We start from the raw sequence: 18,863 nt of genomic DNA, 5'->3' as shown, positions 1-18,863 counted from the left end.
ATAGATAGATGATAATATAGATAAATAGATATATAAAAATATATGATAGATAGATGATTAGATAGATGATTAGATAGATAATAGATGATATATAGATGATTAGATAATGATTAGATAGATGATAAATGATTAGATAATGATTAGCTAGATGATAGATAAAGATAGATGGATAGATAGATAGATGATAATATAGATAAATAGATATATAAAAATATATGATATAGATGATTAGATAGATAATAGATGATATATAGATGATTAGATAATGATTAGATGATAAATGATTAGATAATGATTAGATAGATGATAGATAAAGATAGATGGATAGATAGATGATAATATAGATAAATAGATATATAAAAATATATGATAGAGATAGATGATTAGATAGATTAAATAGATAATAGATGATATATAGATGATTAGATAATGATTAGATGATAAAGATAGATGGATAGATAGATAGATAGATAGATAGATAGATAGATAGATAGATAGATAGATTTGTTCATTCAAAGATGCTTTAAACCTTTGCATCCTAGACTATCCCAAAATGACAGCTGCCCTTTTTCCTGTACAGTGTTCTGTTTCTTTAGGACCGGGCACGTATTTTTACAGGCATATCAGATCTCACATATCCATCATGCCAAACACCTGCAAATAGGACCGGGTGATGTATATTTTTGTTTCCCAGCAGAACTGATAAGAACATATAAACACGGAGGCATGGTTGAGTGTGTGTGAGTGTTATGTGTTTGTTTATTTCTTTGTGGAATCCTTTGTGCTCTCCGAGCTTGTTTATTTGTTTGCAGACGCTTCATTACCCAACTAGGTTACATCATCAGTGCTAGTGATCAGTTCTAGCACTGATATTACCTAATTGGTGCTCCTGAAACCATTTTCAGGGAGCCTCCAAATTACCAGCCTGTCTAAAACACTGCACCTCCCAATTCTAGGTTAAAGATGCAGGATCAAAAGAAATCATGATGAGGTGATAGGAGGTTCTGCAAAACTAGATCTGTTCTTCAATTCCAAGTTATCCATTGGAGACATCAAGACGGTTTCAACCCCAAACTCACAAGATCTAAACCTTGAATCAAGTAATCAAGTCAGATTTCAACTGAAAGCAGAATGTTTCTGTCTCCGCCATTGCTTCTTAATCATCTCACCAGACAATGATCAGATTTGACACATGCTATCTATATATCTCTATCTTTATCTATTTAACACTATGTATATCTATATCTATATCTATCTATATATCTATATCTCTCTATTTCATACTATGTATATGCGTATGTGTATGTAGAATAGAAGAATAAGAAGAGAATAGACTAACAGAGTTCGAAGGGACCTTGGAGGTCTTCTAGTCCAACCCCCTGCTCAGGCAGGAAGCCCTACACCACTTCAGACAAATGTATATGTATCAAATCATATTTATTTAAGGGCTGTCTCAAATACCTCAAGCACATTTCTGCAGTCTTTCAATGCGATTAATGAAGTGTAATCTGCTTGTTGGCTATTAAACTTCTCTTCTCTCTTCCACACTGAGCAACAGGAAATTGTGGTCACTGGTCCTGCAGCAAACTTTCCATTCGCCTTGACATTCCTGATGCCATACCAGAAAAGATCAGTTTAAAAGGAAAATTTGAAGAAGGGGGGGAAAATAAGACTGGCCCGCACAGTCATTTCCACCGGTCTCTCTCACGCACAAAACCTCAAGAAGTTGATCCTGATTCATTCTAGCTAGACCACTTGATGTGCAAGGGTAGCCGTCTCCTCCTTTTTCTCTTGCAAGCAAACAAACCAGCTGTCCAATGAAAATCCTTAAGAGTCCTTACTTGCTAGAAGCCGTCTGTTTTGTGAAAAGGGAGCAATTACTAAGACCTAACATAAAACCACCAATCAAAGTTTATTCATCTGGAACTTTCTGGCAGGGAGCCGGGCTTTCGGCTCAAAGCAAACGCTCAAAGATTAGTCACCCAAATATCTATAACAGATCAAGAGGCCTGCTGAGTGAGCCTACAACGCCTTTTAATTCTCTAATCTTCTAATAAAAAAGGGAGATGTTTCACGGAAAATACACATTTGATCATCAGAGGGATAGTTAGATAACCGATTTATTACCACAGCAGATGATAGCATCTAGTGGATATGGAATTATCCTCCAAAGTGTTGTGGCTCCGTTACCTGAGCCTGTGTCATTGGCAGGAGAGGACTCCGAGAGTGAAGGAGAGGAGTTGGCAAGGCCTCCCTCTCCAGGACCCTCCTCTCTGGCAATGCCTTTGGTGTCCACCGAAGGGCAAGAGATAGGGCCGGGGCCAAGCACATCCACGCAGCCACAGATGGACAGTGATGAGGGTAATGAGTCTTGGCTGGATCCACGCCAGCGTCGCAGAGATAAGCGCGCGCAAGAGATTAGGCTGAGTCACTGGACCACACCCCACAGGATATAAAAAGGAGCTTGGTGGCCAGTCAAACCTTGTGACGAACAAAGCTGAAAGCTTCTACGCCATTCTGCATTGCTGGACTTTTTGCTATAGACTTTGCTGGATTATCTCTGGACTTGATTAACTCCGTAATTATTGAGCTGTTTCTTTTGATGTATCAGAAGTGGGGAGAAGTTATCTCTCCTCTTCGTAAATAATAAACTCTTGGCAGGCAGCCACTAGGCTGTTGCCAAGTTCCATTATCATAAGGAAAAGGATTTTGCCAGCTGGTTTGGTCTTTAACTCTTGAACGTCTGTTGGTGTGTGTGCGTGTGGTTGGGGACAGAACACAAAGCTGATAAGTCCTTTGGTGGGAAAACCCCTAGTTCAGTGATGAAATCCAATTTTTTTTACTACTGGTTCTATGGGCGTGGCTTGGTGGGTGTGGCTTGGTGGGCGTGGCAGGGGAAGGATACTGCAAAATCTCCATTCCCACCCCACTCCAGGGGAAAGATATTGCAAAATCTCCATTCCCACCCCACTCTGGGTCTAGCCAGAGATGGTATTTGCCGGTTCTCCAAACTGCTCAAAATTTCCGCTACCGGTTCTCCAGAACCTGTCAGAACCTGCTGGATTTCACCCCTGTCCTAGTTGTAGACTAAATCTGACACACAAAAACACATCCCGGAAGAAGGTAATGGTAAAATATTCTATATTGTTACCAAAGAACCCTACAGAAATGTATCCGTTAAGTCACCAAGAATCAATCACAACCTAAGGAAGGAACTGATACCTATCTAATCTACATGAATGCAATGGTTTGGAGATTGATCAAATCTTCAGTTTGACACCCAAGGCAGGCTGGAATTTAGCGAGTAGCAAAAAATCACACCTCTACTCCACCCCACTTCAATCTCTTAACCTGCAGTAGGAGAAAAGATTTCATAATATCCATCTCCTAGGATTGTCATTTATACCCCAACAAGGGTAAGACATGAAAAGCATTTGAAAGGTTATATAGAAAGCTGTCTATTTTACTGTTACAATCTCCTCCAAGAACCGGGGAATAGTCTGGTTTATTCTTAATAGAATTTAAGTCATATAGTATTCTTAACTATGGCTTCTGTAAACATGTCACAACTATGATTGGCTGTGTTCATACAATATCATCAGAGCCGAGGTGGTGCAGTAGTTATAGTACTGCAGGCTACTTCAGCTGACTGCTAGCTGCAGTTCAGCAGATCGAATCTCACCAGGCTCAAGGTTGACTCAGCCTCCCATCCTTCCGAGGTGGGTAAAATGAGGACCCAAATTGTTGGGGGCAATATGCTAACTCTGTAAACCGCTTAAAGAGGGCTGTAAAGCACTATGAAGTGGTATATAAGTCTAAGTGCTATTGCTATTGCTATGTAAGGCACTATGAAGCAGTATATTAGTGTAAATGCTATTTCTATGTAAAGCACTATGAAGTGTTATATAAGTCTAAGTGCTATTGCTATTGCTATCATTGTTTAACAACACCATAATCCCTTGCCAGGTGGAGTCTGGGCAACTGAATGGAGCTAGCAGAGTATTTACTGGCCGGATGCCTTTCCTGACACCAATGCAGAGATTTGTTCAGCAGATATATTCTCATTGTGCTCAGAGAGAGAAATATCTGTCTCTACCTAGGATCGAACTCACAGCCTCCCGATTGTGAGGGGAGAACTCCACCTCTAGGCCACCGCACCACTCCTGTATTCATACAATATGATGAATCAAAACCAAACAAACCATGCTATGGCTTTGCATGATGTGGGAACGCCACCAGACTGCCCTAGGAACAAAAAGAGGGAGGATCAAATGTGCACTCTGCCATTAAATTAAACCGGTGATGCCCCCTCCTCTCTTTGCTCCTTGCTCACCCAAAATTGTTGTGAATCGTGATTTACATGAAAGAATAAATACCATTTGCAAAACAAAAAACAAAAAAAACCCCTGAAATCTGTTGCTCCTAACACTAGCAATTACAGCCTTACATTCAAGACGAAGAAAGCAAACTCTCACATTCAATTGCCTAATTAACTTTCAAGAGAAGCCGGAATTTCTGTGCACCATTTTTTGAAACGTTTCTTCAGCCTTCCTTCCTGGAAATCAGGTAAGACGGCAAGAGGAGCCCCATCTTGCTCCACGCGCCCCAAAATAATAAGACCTCCCTAAAAATAAGGCCAATCGCTTATTTTGGGGTTCAAAAAAATATAAGACAGGGTCTTATTTTCAGGGAAACACGGTAGGAGAAGAAGATGGGGATGCTGGTTAGGAATAAATAATCCAATCCAGACAGAGGATATCAAGTTGAATTCAAAAAACAAAACCCTGCTATACTGCAGCTTCATAAATGCTCAATAGCACTATATTTGCATATTAGTCATAAAGCAAAACGAAAGAGTAGACCCAACAGCTGCTTCTACAGCTAGCAGCAAACCTGATGGGCGGCCTCTCGTCCTTTATTGCAAGCCTCCCCTCCTCCCCACCCTCGAGTAATTTTCTGACACACAACACGTAATCCAATTTATGGAAACCATTGCCACGAGATGCGATTACTGTGGTTGGTTTTTCTAAAAATTATCTTTGTTAAAAATACATGAAAGGTTGGACGTGACTAATAACCACAACCTGTAGAGAGAAATGCACACACACAAAAAAAATCTTCTCTGTATGCAGACACTACATTTGAGAGCAATATTAGCCAGGGTCAAAAGCAACAGCAGGCCCAGGATTATGGGACCTGAAATCCAGCATAGATGGAAAGGCACCACGCTCGACTCATAAACAACTCACTTTTTAAAGCAACATGGGCTTTTGACCTAAGAGATTAGCCGAGCAATAATATGCATCCTCTAAGAAAAACCCAAATTACAGAACTAACCTGCTTCTTGGTAAACTAGAAAAAAAAGTGGGATAGATAGCATCACCATCAGATAGATTTGTAACTGGCTGGCAAACAATACTCAACGAGTAGTCCTCAATGATACTACATCTACATGGAGGGAAGTAAGCAGTGGGGTACCACAAGGTTCCGTCTTAGGCCCAATATTCTTCAATATTTTCATAAATGACTTAGATGAGGGAATAGAAGGGGAATTTACCAAATTTGCGGATGATACGAAGCTGGCAGGAGTGGCCAACCCCTAGATGATAGGGTGTTGTACTAAATGACCTACAACTCTGTTAATCTGTAATCAGATCCGGGAGGGGAAAAGCTTGCTCTGCTTCTCTACATCATTGCAAAATCTCAGTTCCTTAAACCTTGCACTTTAATTATGATCAGTGCCCTCCAGGTCCCCCCCACCCCAAAAAAAAGCTAGGTCAATGAACTCCCCAACTGAAAATGAAAAGGCTAAGCAACATATCCCAACTGACCGCTATTGCTGATCTAGAAAAAGTTTGCCTACCCTTGTTTTCAAAGGAGTTCAATTCTCTCAGATTTGCTCTTATGTCTTATTGTGATGCAACGAGCCAAAAGAAGAGCACGTTGGGGTCATTGAAACACAAATTTCTTCATTCTCAAAACATACGAGAACCGTACAGAGTTCTTCATGTGACTTGGGAGGCATCTGATGTGCTTCAAGCAAAGTGGGTGGATAGGGAAAACGTCTCATCCAACATCAATGCAAAAAGCAGATCAAAGCCACCTGCTGCTGAAGCTAAAAAGACCAGAGTAAAAAGACCAACTGGGAGCTCTACTGTAAGTATTTATTTAAAACATTTTCCGTTCTGCCCTTTGGTTTGATATTTCAAAGTCTACTTATAATTAGTCACAAAACACAACCAACTGCCGCTAATAGCAAAGTATCAAGGACACTTTGAACAGCAAGAAGCTTTGAGGGTAGCCATCCCATCAGCTACTTCTCTGAAGACTCTTGCAATAAAATAACGCACATCAATTTGTCCATAAAAGACACCGTTAAAACAAGACACAAGCCCTAAGCAACTCATCGTGTGGAAAGCTAAATGTACGTTTCCAGTGGGCCTCACTATGCTCTATATCAGTGTTTCTGATGCTCTATATGCTCTATATCAGTGGCTATGCTCTATATCAGTGTTTCTCAACCTTGGAAGCTTGAAGATGGGTGGACTTCAACTCCCATGCTATGCTCTATATCAGTGTTTCTCAACCTTGGAAGCTTGAAGATGGGTGGACTTCAACTCCCAGAATCCCCCAGCCAGCAGCGCTGGCTACCAAGGCTACCAACCTCAAGCTACCAAGGTTGAGAAACATTGCTCTATATATTCCACACTACTATCTCCATACAGGCATTGACCAGCCCAGAAGAAGAGTTGACTTCCTTCAAGGGAAGCATGGAACCAATAGCAGAAGACACAAAACTCTCACTGAGAACAGCCGGTTAAAATAGTAGACCAACTATTCCATCCATCAAAAACAGGTGTGAGCACTAAGGCCAGTTTCCTGCCGACGTTTTTGCCTGCAGTGAAGGCTTCTTCCTTCTGCCATCTTTCTCATTTCAGATGCCTAAAACACTACTAGCCCACCACTTTCCAAATCAGCAAATGTAGGAACTCTTATCCTTCAAAATGTCCAGAGGGACAACTAGGAGTTAACTGTGGCTAATGCTCAAAGATCCTTGATGCTAGGTGACCCAAATCCCAGCAAATGGACTCATGTCAATCGTGCTACACCAGACCCGTTCAAGCCATCCAGAGGCACCCCAAACTGCAAGATGGACAGCAAATAAATGTAACAACAACAACAACAACAACCCAGACTTAACAATTGTCAGTAAAAAAGTCAAAAAAAGTCTGGATAGTGGATGTGGCAGTGCCTGAAGACAGCAGAATAGAAGAGAAAGCACTGGTGAGGATAACACAATACAAACACCTGCAAATAGAAACAGAACGACTGTGGCAAAGGGAAGGAAGGGTAATAGGCACCTTAGGTGCAATCCCAAAACAACTGGAGCACCATTTGAACACCATCAGAACACTGCATCCAGTTTTGGTCACCACGCTATAAAAAAGATGTTGAGACTCTAGAAAAAGTGCAGAGAGGAGCAACAAAGATGATTAGGGGACTGGAGACTAAAACATATGAAGAATGGTTGCGGGAACTGGGCATGGCTAGTCTAGTGAAGAGAAGGACCAGGGGAAACAGGATAGCAGTCTTCCAAGACTTGAGGGGCTATCACAGAGAGGAAGGGGTCAAGCTATTTTCCAAGGGACCTGAAGACCAGATAAGGAATAATGGATGGAAACTGATCAAGGAGAGATTCAATCTAGAAATAAGGAGAAATTTTCTGACAGTGAGAATAATCAACCCATGGAACAGCTTGCCTTCGGAAATTGTGGAAGCTTCATCATTGGAGGCTTTCAAGGGGAGATTGCACTGCCATTTGTCAGCGATGGTATAGGCTCTCCTGGATGGGCAGGTGGTTGGACTAGATGACCTACAAGATCCCTTCCAACTCTGTTAACCTATCTAACTCACCAGCATTGACAAATTCTCCATCAGTCAATTGCAAAAACCAGCTGTACTCGGAACAGCTTCCATCCTGTGACAATATCTGTAACACCATCAAAACATACACATCTGCCTATGCCAGGTCCTTGGAAAAGGACTCGATAGGTAGGCAAAAATGCCAAACCCAGTCTGAACATCTGGCTGACGAACCATAACAACAACAACAATTTGCTAAAATTGCTTTTTAAGATATTTAAGATGCTTAAAATCTTTCAAGCCAATGAGGGATAACGTTCCCAAATGGTAAAGGTTTATTCATTCATTCGTCCAATTTCAAGATTGTCTGTCTTCATTCACAGAGCTGGTTGGAAAACAGTCATTCGCTCATTCATTGATGTTTAACTCAGTTCTCGAAGTTGCCAAGAAAGAGAGAGAGGGTCTTCCATGTGACGACACCCATCCTCAAGTAAAAAGACAGTCCTTCTTCCTTCAAACCAATTGCACAAAAGTCCCAAACCATGAATTAACCAGCTCAAACTATCTTCCAGCCATCACGCTACTGAAAGGAACTCCGGGCACACAAAGAGATAGTTCAGAAAGCAAAAATTTCAGAAAATAAAACCAACAGAGAATTTTAAAAAGGAAGAGCTGCTTCCTCGTGATTAAAGACCCAAAATAAATAAATAAAAATAAATAGAAGGAAATTAGTTTTGCGAGTGGTCATGTGCCTTTTTGTTCCTCAATCAATGGCTGAAGCTCAGTGATGGAAAATGGGGAAAAAAAACCCAAAACCTTACCGTTCCTTCAGAAGTAACGTTCTCAGCTAGATCCGTCAGAAAATCCATTTCTTCTTCAATTTTCATTTCCAGAGAGTCTGCAGGGAAAAAAAAAGAGAGAAAGAAATTCACGTGTCTTTTAATAATTGTTCCAGTGCATCAGTGTTAAAACAGCATAGATAGTGGTCCCTTCCTTTTCTGCCTACCCACACAGGTTTCCTTTTAGCTCATTCTGTAACTTCCTAATTCTTCCTATCCAGGGGTGGGCTTCAAAAATTTTAGCAAGGGGTTCTCTGCCTGGTTGCTGGGTGGGCGTGGCCTAGTCAGTCTCCTGAACCACAGCGGGAAGGGAACATTTTTGCCCACCCCAGGCTCCAGAGGCTTTTCTTGAGCCTCCGGGTGGGTGAAAATGGCCTCCCCAGGCTCCGGAGTCCCTCTGGAGGCTGGAAATAGGCCCATTTCTGGCCTTCCCAAACTTCCAGTAGGCCCATTTTTCACCCTCACCAAGCCTCTGTGCACGCCCTGAACTTATCTGCATCCAAAACCGGCCGTGTGGGGACTCCTGGGAGGGGAGAGGCAAGGTGGGCTGGGCTGGGCCAGCCAGAAGTGGGATTTAGGAGTTCTCCAAATTGCACAGAATCTTAGCTATAAGTTCTCCCGAACCCCTGCGAACCCCCAGCAACCCACCCCTGTTCCTATCTCATCCCACCCACCCACCCCAACCTGGCCCTGATTCCTGCATATTGCCTTGCAATAAAGCTGAGATGTTTGGTTCATTTGATGTCATTCTGAAACATCTCTTCTGTTCTCAACCAAAGAGGGCAACACCAAGAAGGGACAGAAACAGACAGACAGAAACTAGCCATTTCAAACTGGAATTGAGAAGGCAGGGGTGGAAAGGATTGGTTGAGTTGCTTCTCTCACACCACCTTTAAACCTGGTTGGTGTTTCTAAGGAGTAGATATTTCAGGCGATTTCAAAACTTGGATTGTTTGTTTTTTTTTTTTACTAGCCAAAGCTTTCTGATTCAATAAGATGGATTGTCTCATTGTAGGAAGGTGGGCTCTAAATCTACTGTATTGGAAAAAAACAGGAAACACTGATTTCTTTTCTAGTTTTCACTGAGAATTAGATTTGTTCAACAGGGAAACATGAAGCTCAAATACTTTGGCCACCTAATGAGAAGGAAGGGCTCACTGGAGAAGAGCCTAATGCTGGAAAAGACTGAGGGCAAAAGAAGAAGGGGACGACAGAGAACGAGGTGGCTGGATGGAGTCACTGAAGCAGTTGGCGTGAGCTTAAATGGACTCCAGAGGATGGTAGAGGACAGGAAGGCCTGGAGGAACATTGTCCATGGAGTCGCAATGGGCCGGACACGACTTCGCAACTAACAACAACAACAACAACAACAGGGACACAGAGAGAAACTAGACTTCTTGGAAAGCTGAATATCAGAACTTCTTTAAAGACCAAAGGGATATTAAGAAGGGGAAATTAAACCACAGGAAAGCCGCAGTTCATGCTTGCAGGTAAATCCATGCTATCAGACAAAGTTTTAGGTGATAGGGTCAATGGCACTCTGCGTAACTGAAGGCTCCACAAGAGATTCTGCTCACAGAAAGCAAACACTTTCCTTTCTTAGTCTTTTTTTCCTGATAATGCTAACATTCTCTGTGTTAAGAAGAACATTGATAACAGCATTAAAAATGCTTTGCCATTTCATACAGATTTGGCCAACTAATTAACCCTGAGCCACTGGCATTTCTGCTGCACATGAACACAATTTTTAAGATGCCACTCATAGGCAAAGAGCTGATTGCAGAAAATGTAGCGAGGAAATAATTTCCTCGCGACCTCTGAAAAACCAAAGTGAGGAACATGCTCGGTGGGACTCCCAACTCATATCAGCTTCAACCAGTACAAAGCAGCCAATCGCAGCCACGTAGCATCTTCTGATGTAAGGAATGAGTATTACATATCTAAGAGAACTGGTGCCAATTACACTGGTCCACAAGGACCAATGGTCACATCCACACAAAATGGGGCAGGTTCTTCCGAAGTGGCATCTTCCAGACGTGTTGGGAATGCAACTCCCAGAATACTCCAGCCAGCTTCGTCTTGCTGGGCATTTGGGAAACAGCAGCTCCAACACATCGGGAGGGCACCAAGTTGGGTGGAGTTGGACAAATCAATAATATCAGGCCAGATGATCTTCTGGTCTGGCAGTTGTCATGTGTTTACAATCTCATTTCTAAGGAAACCAAACTACAGACGTTTTTGTAGAGATGAAGAGTTTTTCCAGTTTCCATTTATCATGTGATACTTCAGCAAATAGTAACTTCGCTAGTGATTTGGTAACATTGGTTTGCTTAATATCTGTGAGCTGCTGAACCATCGTCTGCAAAGCAACTCAAAAAAGGTCTCATCAGCTCCCTAAGATTTAGAAAACATTAAACAACTAGTAAAGAGGAGGGTAGATTTGGGGCCTTAATAAGCAAAACCAATTTAAATTTCGAACAAACGTCTAGGAGTTTGGAACAAGCAGGCACTTCATTTCTGTCTTGTATTTCTGTCATGTAGCGAAGGGGTGGGGTGGGGGATTTGCAAAGGGAAGCTACTTTAGACGATCCAGAGCAACATTTTTGGCAGCTCTCAATGGCATCATCATCAACAACAACAACGGTTGTGGGGGAAAAGAGAGAATGAGAAGGGATTTGAGAATCGAGGGGGGGGGGAAGGAATGAGTTTGTAAGCCTTTGTGTTTGTTTTTGGTGCAAGAGTGGCTACGTCTCCTCAGAGTCACAGGGGAGAGCAGCATGCCTTGGCAAGAAAGAACAAGCTTAGCTTGAGCTCAGAACAAACAATGCATGCCTGGCACAAGACAGACCGCAAGCGAACGAAGAAGTCGTGGGTTGGATTTGACATCCCAGAGGGAGAGAAGGGGAGACGATACACTGGGCAATTCAAGGCAGCCCCCTCCCTCGCTTATTTTCCATTTCACGCATGTCTTTCTTGCCAAGTCACCTACGGTGAACAGACACACACACACACATACAGTTTCAGAATATATTTTTTTCTCATTCCCACCTTGAGGTCTCCGCATACACACACCTTTCTCAGTTGGCTCCTGATGCTCCCCACAGGTTCTCTGGCCCCCCGAGTCCATTTCTACTACCTAGATCACATGTGGACAGAAAACCCTCGCGTTTGCTGTGTTCCGGGCACAGTGGAGACTCCCGTTTAATCCTGTTTCTCCAGTTGCTCTGGAGCTTTCCTGAACTACGCAGTCTCAGCATCGTGGCTGGCAGCAGGTGCAAAGCAGGAAGTGCGCCTTAATTACAGGTGCCCATTCCCAGCCCCTCCCCTGCACCTTTGGTTTTAGCCTTCCCCACATATTCAGCGCAAAGCAGTTTTGAGGCCAAAGCTGCTTCCAGCAAACAGCACCTACTACACGTCCCACTACACATTTACTTTCAAGGCACTCTTGCTCTACGAAATCCAACAGCAAGACTACCAACAGGCCAGCCTTTCTTTCTTTCTTTCTTTCTTTCTTTCTTTCTTTCTTTCTTTCTTTCTTTCTTTCTTTCTTTCTTTCTTTCTTTCTTTTTCTTTCTTTCTTTCTCTCTTTCTTTCTTTCTTTTCTTTCTCTTTCTCTCTCTCTTTCTTTCTTTCTCTCTCTCTCTCTCTCTCTCTCTCTCTCTCTCTCTCATACACACACACACACACACACATATATATACACATATACCATGTTTTCCCCAAAATAAGACCCTGTCTTATATTTTTTTGAACCCTGAAATAAACACTTGGCCTTATTGTCATGCACTCAAAAGCCCGATTGGGCTTATTATCAGGGGATGTCTTATTTTATATATATTTCTATTAATTACATTTCTTAGTGCTTAATAAACATCGTGTTGTCTGGGTATTTAATATGCTTAGCAATACAGATTCCATTCTTACTCTCCACCCCTTTTTTCCAAGCACTAGTAAAATACGTTCCATGCTTGATAATATCTTCTGTCTTCAACAGGCCAGCCTTTCTGATGACATCTAAAAAGTTTAGACTGCATTTTTAAAAACAAAGGTTTTTTTATAACCATCCGGGAGCCGAGCAAGAAGCTCAGAAGACCAACCTCTGCCTACAAAGGGTTTTTGGTTTTTTTTTTTAAGTTGACCGTTCCTCTGTTGTGGAACCGGGGTTCGCTCCTTCTTTCTGGAAGCTGCCGCGTTGAATAAACGGCCAGAGTTTAAAGGGGGTGGGGGAATAAATTTGGGAGGTTGCCACTGAAGTCCAAAAGGAGGGATCAAGCGCGGCTTCGCCAGGATCGCATGACAGCTCCCCCCACTCCCTATATGAGATCAAAATATCAAGCCACCGTCTGCCACAAAAATAAAATGTGCTCGCTGGACACCAAATCCTGTCAAGCGGGGCCTGAGAGCAGCTGTTATTATTTTATTTTTTTCCAGGCTATGCTCCTCTCCAGTTTTGTTCTTGTGAAAAAAATATTCTTGTACACACCCTGGCTCTGCTAGTCCCCAGACAGCAAATGCTTCTAGTTTTTCCTACTATTTGCAGTTCGTCCTGGAATGACAGGGCAAACCATGGGGGGACGGCCGGGGGGGGGGGGAGAGACGGATGGCCTGAATCCTTCACGTTGCGCTTAAAGCAAAAATAAGAGAGAGCACACCCAGCCTTGGTTCAATCTGTCATGTTCGTTCAGTTTTTAACTTCGGGGAAATTTGCTGGTACTAATTTGCAGCAGATCAAACTTAACTGGGGGAGGAAGAGAGGCCTCCACACCTGCGATTCCTCAGGGCAAGCCACATAATAGCAGCAGGCAGAGATCAGCTGTTTTCTTTTTCTTCTTCTTTTTTTTAAACATCTGTCTGAACAGGTGGAGCCATGAAAGCTTGCATTAAACTATCATTAAGCCTTGCCAACAATTATGCCTCTAGGTTTACAGCTCAGATGGAAGGGGTGGGGGTGGGGGAAAGGCCTTTCCTTCATTCCCTCACCACCTTCCTCGCTCTTACCTTTAAAAACAAACCAAAAAAAAAAAAAGCAAAGAAAACAATATGCTCTAACAACTCCTGTTACAGAAGAGGCAAAATGGTTTTAAGAAGGAGTCCAACCGGTCTGTCTTGATCCTTCAGGTCCTCGCTTGTCAACGTTGCTCTCTCGCTAATCAAACTCCTTCGTCCCGGCCTTTTGTTTTCTCAAGTCGGAAATAAAGACTTGAAGCCCAGAAAATACACAGACACACACACACACACACACACACACACGTTTCCCCGAAAATAAGACTGGGTCTTATATTAATTTTTGCTCCAAGAGACGCATTAGGGCTTATTTTCTGGTTAGGTCTTATTTTGGGGGAGAAATGTACCCATCTGGCTGTCAATCTTAACTGGGGCTTATTTGGGGGATAGGGCTTATTTTACAAGCATCCTGAAAAATCAAGACCGGTTGGGTCTTATTTTCACGGAAGAGTGGGTACCCTACTCGGCAAAGATTTTTTGCCAAAGCAGAAATGGGAATGCGTTTTTAAAAAATTAAGCTAGCTTTCCTGTGACCTCAAACTACATTTGGATCGAAGCCATCTTGGAAAGCTGCTTTTAGAAGCTTGAGCAGCTGATAGGCAAAAGTTTTAACCCATAGCTCTGTGGTCTTCTCGGACCATGCCAAGCCAGCGTGAAACATGGAAACCTCTCACGACGTAAGGCACCTGTTCTAGAAGGAAGCCTGCCTTCCTACAACCACCTCAGTCAATCTCCTTCTTAACAGATGCTATGTAGGGCAGAACTGTGTACCTTGATGACCATTTAGGAGGGAAAGAGTCAAAAGAAAAGGTGTCAGGTAGGAAGCAGGTGTGTGCTTCAAGCAACTGACAGACTGACGTTTAGTTGTGCAAAAGGAGAAAGAGAAGTTGGGGCAACCAGGCTACCACCTACAGATTTCCCAAACCAAGAAATAGAGTGCTTGCTTGCTTGCTTTTCTCTTCTCCACCTTCTTTCTGGCTTTGTTAGTCACATCCTTTCAGCAAACAGACCCCCCACTACCCTCACTTGTCATCCATAAATCACATTTCCCCCCCCCCCACTTCTGCTGGCCCAGAGAAGAAAACTGAATCACGCTTTTTTTTTTTCATTTTCTTACCTGAAACAGGTGAAGAGCTGGTTAGTTCCAAGGTTGCAGAGTTCATTTTGCTACCGGGCTGTAAATGTAACTCCTCTTTCACTCCATTAAGGAGACATCCAGGCTCGGAGCTGGCTTGCACCAAGCAGGGGACTTCCACGGGATTTCCAGCGAGAGATTCCAGAGGGACATGTGCTTCTGCCGGCAATATCACTTGACCGGGCATTGGGTCAGCATTATCCAACAGATGATCAGGTTGCTGAGCAGCTTCTTTCGTTCCAACTTTGTCCGACTGCTCGGTCACAGGAAGAGCGCAGAGAGGCAAGGGAAGGGATTCTGGTTCATCTTGGCTAGTCCTCCTCCCGTTCCCTTCTTCCGACTCTCCCAGCTTCGTAACGTCCATTTCACAAGCCAACGAAAGCATTTCGGAACCGGAATCACAGTCACCAAGGGGCTCTTCAGCAATTGGCTGAAGCAATATTCGGGAAGGGATATTTTCCACTTCCCCCTCCTCCTCCCCCTCCTCCTCCTCCTCTCCATGCTGTGAAAGACCAGTTTCCATGGCCAGATCAAGAGCCGTCAGAGGAGCTTCGATCGCATCCAAGGTGCTGCCAGCTGGAGAGGCTGCCTGCCCAGCTGGACCAAGCTCAAGTCCCGGGTTCAGCATGATCTCAGGGGAAGGAGTCCTCCCGTTGCAAAGAGAAGCGCCTTTTGCTAAGCCAGGCTCTGGAGGAACATCTCTGACCGTCTCTACCTTTACTTGCTCCTCAGGTTCCAGACTGGTGGCTTTCTCCTTTAAGCCGGGCTCGGCATTGCTTCCATCCACCGGTTGCTCTTTACCCAGATCACAAGGAGGCGACTGCACAGGGACTCCCGGAAGGAAGCTGTCCTCTGTCTTGCCAAGCAGTTCCTTCTCGCTTTCAGGCAGCTGTGAAGAGCTGTGCTCCTTGTCTTCTTCCCAGCCAACTACCAGAGCAAGAGACGTGGCTGCCAGCTCACCTTGCTCTGGGCTCCCCTGTTCAGCCACTCCAGTCAGCTGCTCTGCTGCTTCTGCTGCCTCTGCTGTTATTGCTGCTCCTACTTCCTGGTTTTGTTCGGAGTCTTGATTAAGAGCAGCAGAGGGTGTGCCCATTAAATGCTCCTGAATACATTGGGTGCCCTCACCAGGCAAAGATAGGGCAAGGCTGTCCAACTGTGAAGGAGCTTCCTGGCCAACAGAGGCTGCTCTAGCATCGTCCTTCTGCGTAACGATCAACTGAGCCTCCTGAATAGCTTTCTCAACCAGCAAGGCTGATGTCAGAGCTATGCATTTTTGGAGGCTTTCGCCAGATTGACCCAGTTCCTCTTTGCTTCCTATCCTCTCTGCTGGTCCACAAAGAGGCTTCTCAAGATCCGAGGGCATCATCGTAAGAGAGTTGAGAACATCTGGAGGCGATTCAGGACCATCAACTGGATCTGCGTGCATCTGCAGTACAGAGGAACTCAACTCTTGGTCTTTGCCAAAATCCTGTTTTTTCTCATCCGGGTGTTCAACCAGAGACCCCTGACCAACTGTGGTAGGATCGGCATTTCCTTCAGTCTCTAATGGTGTCAGGTCAACTACTTTTTGCTCACTCTGCTCTGTAGCTGTGGTCTCTGGGATATCAGTTCCACCACAGGCAGCCTGGAGCTGCTCACCCGTTGGGCTCTTCCTGGGGTTTCCGACATTGCCATCTAGAGGACTACTCGGCCCTTTGCTGCTCAAATCCAAAGCACTGTTTTCAGGAGCCATGTCTGCATCTCTCTGTTGCCCTTGATCACTCACTTCCATCGCAGAACGATGCTCCAGAGAAAAGCCAACGGTGTCTTCAAGGTTTTTGGACAACGGTTCTATTCCAGGGTTTGGAGCAATGTTCTCCTTCTCCTTCGAAGTGTTTTTTGGTCCACTGTTGCTATGATTTTCTGCTCCGGTCTCTTTGTTCCTTCCATTGTCAATAGAACTAACATCTGCAGTAGCAACCACATCTACAAGACCTTCTGGCACTGAGGTTAGCTCATTCTCGTCTTTACAGGCAACAGTAGGGTCACCATTCCCAAGGAAAAAGACAGCAGGATTGCTTTGTGATGCAACAGATGATGGCAACCCTTCCATAGCTGTTGTCCCGAAAGGCTCCACATCAATGTCTCCATTTTCCATATACGGTTGGGACGTCACGTCTATGGCCCCTGTGCAGCTCTTGCATTCACTTTGTCCCATATTTACATTGCTGCCCCCGCAGGAAGCTGGGGATGTATTTTCAGTTACTCCTGATCCAGCCAGCTGCACTTCCTGGAAGAGATTATTTCCTTCACATTGGCTCCCTTGTTCCAAAGTAGCACCGGAAGAGCTCATTCCAACTTCCTTGTTGGGATTTCCAAAGGAGGGGAGGCCAGCAGCCTCACAGAAGGTCCTCTTGCTATCATCTTCTTCCAACACTACTACAACAGAGTCTCCAACAGAAGATAAACACTCCTCTTCCTCTTTGTGTGGCAATTTTTCACCCTGACAGGAAGACCTTTGGTTCTGCATTTCCTCCGACGTCTCTTGTGATGCGCCTAGAAGCTCTTCTGGTTGCTGGGAGGTGCCTTCCTTTGCAAGGCAAACAGGGGGCGAGATCTCTAGAGGATCAGAAGAAGCGTTTTGAGTTGCTTCAACCATCAATACATCCAACTCGTGTTCTGCAGAAGCTTCAGCAGCTTCAGGCCCAGGATCCAAACCACAGTCCTCACAGGTCTGCGCTGGACAACGGTCTTCATTCACATTCTAGAAAAAGAGAAGAGTTTTTATTATTATTTTTAAAAAGCAGGGAGCGGCTGCAATGTACCTTTTTCTTTTGAAAATCCAAATATAAGAAGAAGCAATTAAGTTGCAATATCTGCTTTGGTTTGTAACTTAACTAAGTAGCTAAGTTACTTTCTTCTCCAGCATCGTTGGCTGGAGACTCAAACTTGGTGGGAGGAAAAGACCATAGTACAGGTAGTTTTCAACTTGCAACCACAATTTCTGTTGTTAAATGAGACATTTGTTAATAGCAAGAGCACTTAAGACTTGTATGCCCCCTGAGATACGCACGATATCAGACCTCCGGACTTTTCGTCGGGCCCTGAAAATACACTTATTCCATCTAGCTGGGCTGGCTTGATCCCATCCTCTCAGTTTTTAATTTGAATTTGGTTTTAATTGGTTTGTTTTAAACTTGGGCCAAAATTATTTAATTGTTTTTTAAAATGTTTTTTAAATTTTATATGCTATGTTTTATCTTGGCTGTATACCACCCTGAGTCCCGCAGGAGAAGGGCAGTATAGAAATAAAATAAAATAAATAAAAATAAATAAATAAATAAATATACCGCTTCACAGGGCTTTTACAGCCCCCTCTAAGCAGTTTACAGAGTCAGCCTCTTGCCCCCAACAATCTGGGTCCTCATTTGACCCACCTCGGAAGGATGGAAGGCTGAGTCAACCTTGAGCCTGGTGAGATTCGAACTGCCAAATTGCAGGCAGCCAGCAGTCAGCAGAAGTAGCCTGCAGTACTGCACTCTAACCACTGCGCCACTGAGACTCACAATTAAGTGAGTTTTTCCCCATTTCATAACCTTTCGTAAAAAGAAATTGTTAAGTGGATCACTGCCGTTGGTAAGTTAGTAACACGATTGTAAAGTGACTCTGGCTTCCCTCTCTCGACTTTGCTCGTCAGAGGGTCGTGCAAGGTGATTCCATAACCTTGGGACACAGCAACGGTCGTAAGTATGAACCGGCTGCCAAGCATCTGAATGTTGATCACATGATCATGGGGATGCTACAAAGGTTGGAACTGTGAAAAAATGGTCATATGTCTCCTCGTGTCGTTGTAACTTTGAACAGTCGCTAAAAGGACTGTTGTAAGTCGAGGACTACCTGTATAGATACACCCATCCACTACCACCATGTTCCTTGCTGCTTTTGAGTCTGGGACTGCCACAGAGGAGAAGGGAGGTGGAGTTGCTCTGAAAACTGCCTCCTCCTATTCTCTAACAGGAAGTTTGGTGTTTTGTTTTGTTTTT

At 43.8% G+C, this 18,863-nt stretch overlaps 1 protein-coding gene across 21 annotated transcripts in view; it reads right to left on the bottom strand.

Annotated features, from left to right (window-relative positions):
- AKAP13 (A-kinase anchoring protein 13) overlaps positions 1 to 18,863 on the bottom strand; it is a 278,974-nt gene that overhangs the window by 117,844 nt on the left and 142,267 nt on the right. For all 21 annotated transcript variants that reach the window (XM_034424688.2, XM_087878344.1, XM_087878338.1 and 18 more), the window contains exons 8-9: positions 14,824 to 17,584; positions 8,685 to 8,761 (exon numbers count right to left, since the gene is read on the bottom strand). In XM_034424688.2, the coding sequence (XP_034280579.2) occupies positions 8,685 to 8,761; positions 14,824 to 17,584 (2,838 nt within the window). The remainder of the gene's footprint in view (positions 1 to 8,684; positions 8,762 to 14,823; positions 17,585 to 18,863) is intronic.

This window comes from Pantherophis guttatus, chromosome 13 (genome assembly GCF_059756535.1).
Source record: "Pantherophis guttatus breed Tessera chromosome 13, ASM5975653v1, whole genome shotgun sequence".
NCBI classification, from domain to species: Eukaryota; Metazoa; Chordata; class Lepidosauria; order Squamata; family Colubridae; genus Pantherophis; species Pantherophis guttatus.
Note: the sequence above shows the minus strand (reverse complement) of the source record. Positions and strands in the feature narration are given on the sequence as shown.